This window comes from Zerene cesonia, unplaced genomic scaffold (genome assembly GCF_012273895.1).
Source record: "Zerene cesonia ecotype Mississippi unplaced genomic scaffold, Zerene_cesonia_1.1 Zces_u010, whole genome shotgun sequence".
Taxonomy (NCBI): domain Eukaryota; kingdom Metazoa; phylum Arthropoda; class Insecta; order Lepidoptera; family Pieridae; genus Zerene; species Zerene cesonia.
In genome coordinates this window covers 773,402-785,068 of record NW_024045140.1, presented here as the reverse complement: position 1 = coordinate 785,068, position 11,667 = coordinate 773,402, and the positions used below count along the sequence as shown (strand labels likewise).

Here is an 11,667-nt window from a genome sequence, read left to right as displayed (position 1 = left end):
CGGTGCGGGGCGCGGGCGGGTGCGGGTGCGAGGACTCACGGCGAGCTGGCGGTAGAGCAGGCGCAGCTCGTCGAGCGGCGGGTAGCTGTCGACGGCGAAGGCGAGCGCGTAGGCGTGCGCGGCGCGCGCCAGCGGCGGCGACGTGAAGCGCGCCGGCCCGGGCCGCCCCGACACCTCCACGTGCTGCCGCGCGCGGCCCAGGCTGTTGTCCGCCACGCACCTGCCGCCGGCGGTCGACCGGTTACAACAACTCAAACTCTAACTCATATCAAACTTCAATTCGGCTTACAGTCGAACTTCAACACAAACACAAATTTAATTCAAAGTCGAACTCAAACTCAAATTGGAAATCGAGCTCAAACTCAAACTCGAATAAGAACCAAACTCTATCTCAAACTCAAACTCAATCCTAACTTTGACTTCGAACTCAAACTCAAACTGTAATTCGAGCTCGAAATCATCAACCTCAAACTCAAACTTAACCTCGAATTCGAATTCGAACTCAAACTCAACTTCAGGCATAGCCTCCAACTCATACTTAGACTCAAATTTAAACTCAAACACAATATAAAATCCAAACTTACAAATGTATATATATTCAATTAGACTTCCTACAGCACACTTGAATCGTCATAAAACAATTTATAATTACTTGTACCACACACAAAGTCACATAATTCTCAAAAGATTACATTTTAATTACTAACAGAGAAATACAATTAATTACAGTCACGCTATTTCGCTTAGCATTATAAGTACGACTAACAAAACAAACAAAAAATAACAAAAAATTGAGGGTAGTTTCAACTTTTCTATATAAAATACACATTAAGTAACCAAACATCCTAAAGACGGACTTATTCAATCTTTAGCCGAGTCCCATATCAATACTTACGTGTAATTACCGAAATCCTCCGGCTGCACATTCGCGATCAGCAATGTGTGATTGTACCCTCGCACCGACATCGTGACCCTGTCCGTTGCGGTCAGCGGAAAAGAGTTTTGATACCACAGCACCTGAAATTCATTGATTCCCTTTACGTATTTACCACCCGTGTGTACAAACACCCTCTGATTCAAATTCAAATTCAAAATGATTTATTGTGATTCACAGGTCATTAGGAAGAGACATTGAGAAATTTTTGAAAGAATAGAAAAAATTTGATCACGAGGCAGGATTCGAACCTGCGTATCTTGCCTAACCGTAGCAATTAGGTATAACATTATATAAAGTTCTGCTGTGATCTGCTATGTGGTGTACAATTGTCAATTTTTACATAAATAATTAATTAATAATCATATTTATACATATTTTCGTTTATACCAAGCACAAAAAAAAGGCAAGATGTGTAATTTTATTGCCCACATTAAAATTTATCTATTAAATTTATCTATTAGATTGATAACTCTGATAACTCATTATTCGTTATTCATCCTACTTCCTACTAATATTATAAATGCGAAAGTTTGTAAGGATGTGTGTGTTTGTGCCTCTTTCACGCAATACTACCGAACCGATTGCAATGAAATTTGGTACGTAGACAGCTAGACAACTGGAATAATATATAGACAACTTTTTATCCCGATATTGCTACGGGATACGGATTGCTGATTTTTATAGTGGGGAAATCTTGCAGATACACCCGGCCCCTGAGGAAAAGGCCGTGGGTTATGTGGGACCCACCTACTAAAACCCCACTGTGTCGAGCCGCACAAGTGAAGGGGCCACGGTACTATTGGATACGCCCGCGACCCCTTCGGCCCCCAAAAACCCTAGACTACAAGCATGGTACAGATTATGGATTTTGTTTCGTTAACATGTTGACATTGTTACAGACAGACCGAAAATTAAAGCGATGCATTATTTATTTAAACTGTATCAAACTATTTGAGTTTGATACAGTTTACAATTTTCGATAGATTGTAAACTAACAGATCTACTGTTAGTTTACAATCTATCGAAAAATATTTATTATTATTAATTTATTATTCAATAGTTCAATATACATGAACGATGTAAGTAAAGACAAACATAGAAACAATAAAAGGAGAGAAAGGGCAAGTTAGTAATCGTAAATACATATAAATTAAAGATAAGATAATAATAATACATAATTTTTTGATGAAATCTCGGATTTCTTAAAATTTAACTTTAACCTTTTAAATTATGTTAGCTTTTGGTTTTGAGTTAGTGTGATGTTGAATATGAGCTGTGTGTGTGTTGAGTTTGAGTTTGTGTGTGAGTTGTGTGTGTGTTGAGTTTGAGTTTGTGTGTGAGTTGTGTGTGTTGAGTTTGAGTTTATGTGTGAGTTGTGTGTGTGTTGAGTTTGAGTTTGAGTGTGAGTTGTGTGTGTTGAGTTTGAGTTTGTGTGTGAGTTGTGTGTGTGTTGAGTTTGAGTTTGTGTGTGAGTTGTGTGTGTGTTGAGTTTGAGTTTGTGTGTGAGTTGTGTGTGTGTTGAGTTTGAGTTTGTGTGTGAGTTGAGTTAGAGTAAGCGGACACACCTCAGCCGGCGGGTCAGCCAGCACTGTGCACAGTAGTTCAGCGCGAAAGCCTTCGCCCGTGTGAACCCACGACCTCTCCACTGTTATCTCTGGCGGAACTGAAATAAATATTGATAGCTGATTCTAGTATTTATTTATTTACACAATGGTTGTCTGGTAGAGAAGGATTTGAGCCATAAGGCCGTCATATGTTCAATTTACTTTGTTATAGTTTTTTTATTTTACTAGAGAAACTGAATAAGTAAGAAAACGTTATAGATATATAAAACGTTCATTGTAATTAAAACCTTATCCCCTGGTAGTAACGTTCAAAGTCTATTGTATGACACATTAGAAGCGATAGCAAAACTGCCTATCGCACGCGCAGGCACAATTTTTGAGGTTTATTGTAAGTCTAATGCAGTCTTTATAAAAGCGCCACCTTGTAGGTGCGGGCGGCAGTGTACTAGGGGGTGGTAAGAGGTCCAGAAAAAAGGGGGCCAAGGGGGCGAAGGCCGATTTTTAGTCATTATCACTACATAGTATAAAACAAAGTCGCTTTCTCTGTCCCTATGTCCCTATGTACGCTTAAATCTTTAAAATTACGCTACGGATTTTGATGGGTATTTTTAAAAGATAGAGTGATTGAAGAGGAATGTTTACATGAATAATAACTTCTATTAAACTACTCCGAAATAACACGTGCGAAGCCGCTAACAAAAGCTAGAGTATAAATAAAAAGAATTTAAAAGTTTCACATAATATTTTCCAATCTATCAAAATTAAGGGCCACTAATTAACATTTATTCTAGAAAAAATCCGCATAAATAAAATAAGAGAAAATCCTATCCTACTAATATTATAAATGCGAAAGTTTGTAAGGATGTGTGTGTTTTTTGCTCTTTCACGCACAAACTACTGAACCGATTGCAATGAAATATGTGCGCAGACAGCTGGACAACTGGAATAACATATAGGCAACTTTTATCCCGATATTCCTACGGGATACGGACTTACGCGGGTGAAACCGCGGACGCAGCTAGTATTTCATAAAAATAAGTCGAAACTCATTCTAAAGCCTTTTTTAATACGATACTCACATAGGACTTGCAATTGGAACTCAGTAACGATGGGAGGCCCCACGCCGTTGTCCACTGTGCACGCGTACTTGCCGCTGTGCTGCCTCTCCAAGCGAGACAGCTGCAGCTGGGGCCCCTCCCCGAGACGTGTGCTGGTCTCGTTCTGTAATTATTTAGGACATTCAATTTTGACGTGACAACGTCTTAAATTAGGTTGCGGCTCGGAGTCACTCATGAAAAAGTGTAACGCCCGGTAACGTTACGATGAGTCACCGAACTATGATCGGTCCGCCGCGCGCGCAGCACTAGAGAATTAGGCGCATTGAATCGGCGCGTGCTTGTGTCTCTGTCTCTGTCTTTTTACTAAACAAAACATATTTTCTATAGTTAAAATTTGTGCAATTCTTATTTTCATTCAATTCCTTGTTCCTATTGTGCAATTTAATAATATTCATATCAATAAATATTCTACCGAGAAAAAGACGTTGTCACGTAAAATCTTCGCCCGTAAAACCGACTTTACAGGCAATCATTTTTTTTGTTGATGAAGAAGCTTGATTTTACGCGAGTATTATACATATAGAACCGAGAGACCGTGTCTCCCCGTGACCACGCTCGCTGTAAAGTGTTCGAAACGTCGGGTTAATAATATAATGAATAAATCGCGTGTAAATCCGTTAAAAAGTTTTTAATTTCTAGATGAAGAAGCTGTTTTTTTATGTCATAGTCAGTAATGGAGCTGGTGGGTCGCCTGATGGTAAGCGCTACCACCGCCCATGGACATTTGGAGAGGTGTAAGGTCCATTGCAGACCTTACGCAAACGTTTTTGTAAAGACAAATGGATTGCCGATTTTGAATTGGGAAGGAAATAAGAAAGGATTGTTGAGAGGAATAAGGGAAAGTAGGGAAGGGTAAGTAAAGGGATATGGGCCTCCGGCTTCCCCGCTCGCCGAACGAAACACAATAGCGTCCTATTATTTCACACCGGAATTCTGTGGGGGTGTGGTACTTCACCGGTACGAGCTGGCCCAATTCGTGCCGAAACGTGCCACTACCACATGCCTAATAAACCATCTATGGATTTCTACTATACATATATATTAGCTTTTGTACGATTTACAAATTTCTACCAAAAACACCAGCTTTTCTACCATCTACGAATTTCTACTACGTAAACTATCTTCTCTCACTTTTCTAAATTATTTTACAAACCAAATTTCTTATTAGTGGCACACACACAGTGGCATTCGTAGCATATTTTACAAAATTGAAACTAAAAATACAAGCTTTTATAACTATTTACTTTTTTTACCAAACATACCATTAAATAGCATTGACCAATTCGTACTATGCACTACTAACTTTTCAAGCACTCTAATTTCCTATACACCAGCTTCTACCACATCCTACTAATTTCTACCACATTCTACTAATTTCTACCACATTCTACCACATCCTACTAATTTCTACCACATCCTACTAATTTCTACCACATCCTACTAATTTCTACCACATTCTACCAATTTCTACCACATCCTACTAATTTCTACCACATTCTACCAATTTCTACCACATCCTACCAATTTCTACCACATTCTACCAATTTCTACCACATCCTACCAATTTCTACCACACCCTACAAATTTCTCCCACACTAACCAACTTATGCCACGTGACAGTGGGCACCGGGTTCCCGGAGGCCCTGCACTCCAGCACGGCGGCGCCGCCGCGGCGCGCCGCCGCGTGCCTCGACTCCGGCGAGGGGCGGACGCTCGGCGGCACCAGCACTTCCACGGTGTGCACTTGGTCGCGCGCCACGCGGTCCGATATCTGGCATACATAGTCGCCAGCGTCCTGTAACGTAGTTATAGATAGATAGATAGATAGATAGATAGATAGATAGATAGATAGATAGATAGATAGATAGATAGATAGATAGATAGATAGATAGATAGATAGATAGATACATAGATAGATAGATAGACAGACAGACAGACAGACAGACAGACAGATAGATAGATAGATAGATAGATAGATAGACAGACAGACAGACAGACAGACAGACAGACAGATAGATAGATAGATAGATAGATAGATAGATAGATAGATAGATAGATAGATAGATAGATAGATAGATAGATAGATAGATAGATAGATGAAAAGTTTATTAAAAGAACACATTAAATACATGACAATTACAAAATAAGACGATTACACAAAGAAAAGTTAACATAGAGAGGAACGAAAAGGACGGAGACAAATGTGCAGTGTGTTCTTAAAAAGGGTCTTGGCTCAGCATAAATGTCAGAGTCAATGGGACCCTGACGCTGATATTCTGCCAACACCATTAGAGGGTAGAAATAATTATAGATGTTACCCTACTATTCTGCTTCCTACTTCTTACTAATATTATAAATGCGAAAGTTTGTAAGGATGTGTGTGTGTTTGTTGCTCTTTCACGCAAAAATTACTGAACCGATTGCAATGTAATTTGGTACGTAGACAGCTGAACAACTGGAATAACATATAGGCAACTTTTTATTCCGATATTCCTACGGGATAGGGACAAACGCGGGTGAAACCGCGGGGCGCAGCTAGTCTATACTAATATTATAAACTTGAAGAGTTTGTTTGTTCGAACGCGCTAATCTCAGGAACGACTGAAATCCGATTTGAAAAATTCTTTCAGTGTTAGATAGCCCATTTATTGAGGAAGGCTAAATCCTATATGATTATGTATCATGGTTAAAAGTCAAACATTTATTTATTCAATTAGACTTCTTATAGAAGCACTTTTGAATCGTCATAACACAGTTTTAACATTTACCACCGGTTCGGGAAGCAGTACAGAAAAGAGACGACAAGAAACTCTGTAGTTGCTCTTATAAAATGTCAGATTTATATTTTAATTCTGTATCGACGTGACAGAAGGACAAACAAACACACATTTTTCATTTAGTATATTATTCCAATCCAATCGAATTTAAAAATATAAATCGCAAATGACTTTTAGAATATTGTGTTCCTAGCATTAAGTATACAATATTTGAAATAAATCTCTTCGTCTCGATTAGGTCCACATATATATTAAATAGTTGGTTACAAACAAACAAAAATTAAGCTTAATTTTTAGTTTTATAGCATTGAAATGCTTTATAAATGAGAAATTTTGAAAGAATAGAATTTTTTTTCTATTCTTTCAAAATTTCTCATTTATAAAGCATTTCAATGCTATAAAACTTAAAATTAAATTTAACAAAGGCCGCGTTCCATCGATACAATATTGTAATCATTGAAATAATGTTTCGTATTGGTTGTGATGATTCTTAATCATCTCAATAGATGGCGTAGAAGAAATTCGATTACTGTGGCAGGATCACGGGTGGCCGAGAGGCTAGGCGTTGCTACGGTTAGGCAAGATACGCAGGTTCGGATCCTGCCTCGTGATCAAATTTTTTCTATTCTTTCAAAATTTCTCAAAAATTAAGGTACTAAAAGTGCGCTAAATTGAAAAGGCGATAAATCACCCACAGTTTTCCAGTTGCAATTTTAAAATTATTTGTACAAATGAGAGAATCTATTTGATTCTGAATTATAAGTAATAACTGAGTGTAATGGGACGGACGGACCGATTGAATTTCAATTTAAGTAGATTTCATTAAGCGATAACTTGCAAGCAACTTTATCTAATATTATTAAGGGTCTATGAATGTCATGATCCTACTAATATTATAAATGCGAAAGTTTGTATGGATGTGTGTGTTTGTTGCTCTTTCACGCAAAAACTACTTAACCGATTGCAATGAAATTTAGTATTTAGACAGCTGGACAACTGGAAAAACATATAGGCAACTTTTTATCCCGATATTCCTACGGGATACGGACTTACGCGGGTGAAACCGTGGGTGCCGCTGGTTTTCATATATATAGCTTGGAAGTTTTTTTATTTCACTTAAATAATAAATCAAAGTAATGATTGGTATAGTGCATAAAATAAAAAAAAAAATAAAAAAATGCTCAGTTTTTATTGATTTTTTTCCTTATGACATATTTTTCGTATTATTTATGTTTCTTGTATCGAAGTACAACTGCTATTCGGTCTAAATAAATAAACAAATTAATTAATAGTTTCTTCTAAGTATTTTAAGTCCGTTAAGTGAATTAAACAATACAGCCGTTTAGAGTGTTAGCTGTTTTTTTTTGTCTGGCTGAAAACTGAAACTGAGCTGGTGGTTCGCCTGATTGTAAGCGATCACCACCGCCCGAGAACATTCGCAGAGGCTCAGAGTTCTGAGAATGCGCTGCCCGCTTTTAAGGGATAAGGGATAAGGAAAGGATTGATGACTGGAATGAAGGAATGATCTGGGAAGGGCTAGGAGAAGGAAATAGGCCTCCAGCTCCCCCACTCACCATACGAAACACAATAGCAAGATATTGTTTCGCGTCAGTTATCTATGGGGGGTGGTACTTCCCCGGTGCGAGCTGGCCCAATTCGTGCCGAAGCGTGCTCGACTCCCACAATAAAACCTAACATTATAGCTACAGAGCAGTTTTTAGACATGGCCAAACTAAATTTGATTAATTTATAAAGTATATATAAATAGTAAGATAGACGTTGCCCATGGTTTTGTTTGCGAGTACAGCCGCGTGTGCAGCTAGTATGTAATAATTTCATGCAATAAACTTATTTACATACATAAAATATTTAATGACATACCTCATGGCGCCCTAAAAGGGGCGAAATTAAGCATTATTGCCAACGTTAAAAAATGACATCGCGAATCGTGTTGCCACAATAAAAAATAACGAGTCGCCCCATAATGTTGTTTTATATGGCAATTATCATAATAATTCCGCCACAATTTCGTGTGCGGCAACACACGCGTTTACGTTGAATGTGTGGTAGGGAAAATTGGATGGGGTTTTATGCGATATATGGGATTTGAGAATAATGATGCTGCTACAAGCGATTTGAAGAAAACTAGCTGAAGCTTGCGACTTGTTCGCATGGTACCGCCGGGTATTAAATAGCTTATGCTATTGTACATTATAATCAATCTTTGTGCGAGATTTTATCCAGATCGAGCTGTTTTTTGTGTGATGGAGAAACAAACACACATACATCGAAATATGCAATAATGCACGTGTAAATATTCATCTGTATCTTAAATTACAATCATTCATTCAACAGAATTATAAAGCAAAATTTATATCCGACATATATATAAAATTACATTACTTAAATAACTGTCAAAAATTTGACATTTATGCGATATTTGTTGTTGCCCGCAGCTGCGCCCGCGCAGTCTTAATAAATTTTAATGGTACAGACTTCCTTCCCCTATTTTATCCTCTTGGGGGTAGAATTAATCAAAATCCTTTCTTAGCGGATGCCTACGTCATAACATCTATCTGCATGCCAAATTTCAACCCGAACCGTCCAGTGGTTTGGGCTGTGCGTTGATAGATCACTATGTCAGTCAGTCAGTCAGTCAGTCAGTCAGTCAGTCAGTCAGTCAGTCAGTCAGTCAGTCAGTCAGTCAGTCAGTCAGCCAGCCAGCCAGCCAGTCAGTCAGTCAGTCAATCATTCAGCCAGTCAGTCAGTCAGTCAGCCAGTCAGTCAGTCAGCCAGTCAGTCAGTCAGTCAGTCAGTCAGACAGACAGTCAGTCAGCCAGTCACCTTTGAGTGATATATGTATATATAGATATAATACCTGTGGTCCAACGTCTGTGATTTGCAGGTTATATCCATCCACCAATCGGAAGCGTTCGTCCCTGGTTACCATGAGGCTGGCTGCAGTGAGAACAGCTGGACCCCGTCGCCATAGCAACACGAGAGAACCTGCAAAACATGACTATGATATGAGTAAACATCCTACTAATATTATAAACGCGAAAGTTTGTATGGATGTGTGTGTGTTTGTTGATCATTCACGTGAAAACTACTGAACCGATTGCAATGAAATTTGGTACGTAGACAGCTGGATAACTGGAACAACATATAGGCAACTTTTTATCCCGATATTCCTACGGGATACGGACTTACGCGGGTGAAACCGCGGGGCGCATATGTTACAACCCAAGCAAGTTTCAGCCTACATCGCAGCTTATCTAGTTTGAATTAAGTCAATTTCTAACTTAAATGTTAGTTCTAACGGTTCTTCTCTATAGAAACAATTTTCTGAACCGGTGGTGAATCAAAAATGTCCGTCAAGCCGTTCTAGATATTTGGAACGAACAGACTAACAAACGAAAATTGTAATGTAACGTGTAAGTTTATATAAAATTCAAATATTTCCGTGCATTTTGAATAATATAAATAATTTAAATGCATTTATATGTTTTAGAAAAGGCGGTTATATTGACATAACAAACAGACAAACAAATTTTATTCATAACTAGCGGTTTGCCCTGGCTTCGCCCGTGGTACAAATATAGCCTATAAGCCTTCCTCAATAAATGAGCTATCAAACACTGAAATTTTCAAATCGGACCAGTAGTTCCTGATCAGTACGTTCAAACAAACAAACTCTTCAGCTTTACATCAGCACAGATTGTTTTAATTGACTAAGTAAGAATAATAAGAGTTGAGCCGTTTCTAACAAAAGACAAACCTAACAGACAAACATCGCGTAAGTATAACTTAACGAACTTATGTTACTTAAACTTACCCAAGTTCTGCACCTGGCACGGCAGCAGCAGCGTGTCTCCCACTACTGTCCTGAACGAGTGACCTCGGGAGACGAACCTTGGACCGTCATCTGAAAAAGGAAATAACGAATGAATGGATAAAGGCATAAATGGATGAAGGAATGAATAAATTAATGAAGGAATGAATAAATGAATGAATTAATGAGTAAATGAGTGAATGAATGAATGAATGAGTGAATGAATGAATGAGTGAGTGAATGAAAGAGTGAACGAGTGAATGATTGAGTGAATGAATGAATGAATGAATGAATGAGTGAATGAATGATGCTGTATTGAACCCGAGAGAAATAATATAAAGTACAAAATAAAAATACATATTGCATAATAGGCGACCTTATGGCTACAGAGCCATTTCTTCCAGGCAACTAAACACCAATGGATACTGAATTTCATCTAATTATACAAGAGTTGGTACCTGCGGCGTTGCTCACGTGGTACCCAGAGAAGTAATAGCTGTAGTATTATATTATCTGTGGTAATAGCCCATGTGCTAAGACAGTGTAATCTATCTCTGTACCAAACTTCATCAAGTTTGTAAGGATGTGTGTGTGTTTGTTGCTTTTTCACGCAAAAGCTACTGAACAGATTGCAATAAAATTGGGTACGTAGACAGCTGGACAACTGGAATAACACATAGGCAACTTTTTATCCCGATATTCCTACGGGACACAGACTTACGCGGGTGAAACCGCGGGGCGCAGCTAGATATATAAAGCCCAGTGTCAAAGCAGCGAAACAAGTTAATTTATAACTAAATAGTCAAAATAGAGCGAAGTTATACACAACACAGCAACGGAAGGCGGTCGGTCCGTTATCGGACATCCGGTTAGGAATTGCTTTTAAACATGGCAATAAGTGTTTCGCATTTTTATACCTAGACTAGACTTCTGTTTGCAATAATTAAATATCCTTCGTGTTTTATCATCACCCCATATATGTTCCAACTGCTGGGACACAGGCCTCCTATGAGGGTTCAGGCCATAATCCACCACGCTGGCCAAGTGCGGGTTGGCAGATGTCACATGTCGTCGAACTTTTGATTCTCGGACATGCCGGTTTCTTCACGATGTTTTCCTTCACCGTTTTAAGCAGTGGTGATGTTATCCACATGCGCAGATGAATTGAAAAAACAATTTATTTCCTGCACGCTCGCCCGGCCTCGAACCCACTTATCGATTTTAAGTCCGAAGTCTTCACCACTGAGCGACCAATGCTTTTAAATATTTTTTATTCATTTTTTATATGACATCTATACTTTTGGTACATTTTTTTTATATCCTACTAATATTATAAATGCGAAAGTTTTGCAAGGATGTGTGTAGTCCAAGAAAATGGGTAGGGTAAATGCGAATTTGAGATTAAAACTTGAATTTTTGATATAATTTACTTTGAGGA

General features: G+C 38.5%; 1 protein-coding gene across 4 annotated transcripts in view; it reads right to left on the bottom strand.

The window, feature by feature from the left end:
- The window catches only part of LOC119839268 (limbic system-associated membrane protein-like), a 97,778-nt gene that overhangs the window by 3,253 nt on the left and 82,858 nt on the right, over window positions 1–11,667 (bottom strand). For all 4 annotated transcript variants that reach the window (XM_038365497.1, XM_038365495.1, XM_038365498.1 and 1 more), the window contains 7 exons: window positions 10,233–10,322; window positions 9,276–9,403; window positions 5,221–5,415; window positions 3,582–3,723; window positions 2,503–2,600; window positions 896–1,017; window positions 40–220 (listed from right to left, as the gene is read on the bottom strand). In XM_038365497.1, the coding sequence (XP_038221425.1) occupies window positions 40–220; window positions 896–1,017; window positions 2,503–2,600; window positions 3,582–3,723; window positions 5,221–5,415; window positions 9,276–9,403; window positions 10,233–10,322 (956 nt within the window). The remainder of the gene's footprint in view (window positions 1–39; window positions 221–895; window positions 1,018–2,502; window positions 2,601–3,581; window positions 3,724–5,220; window positions 5,416–9,275; window positions 9,404–10,232; window positions 10,323–11,667) is intronic.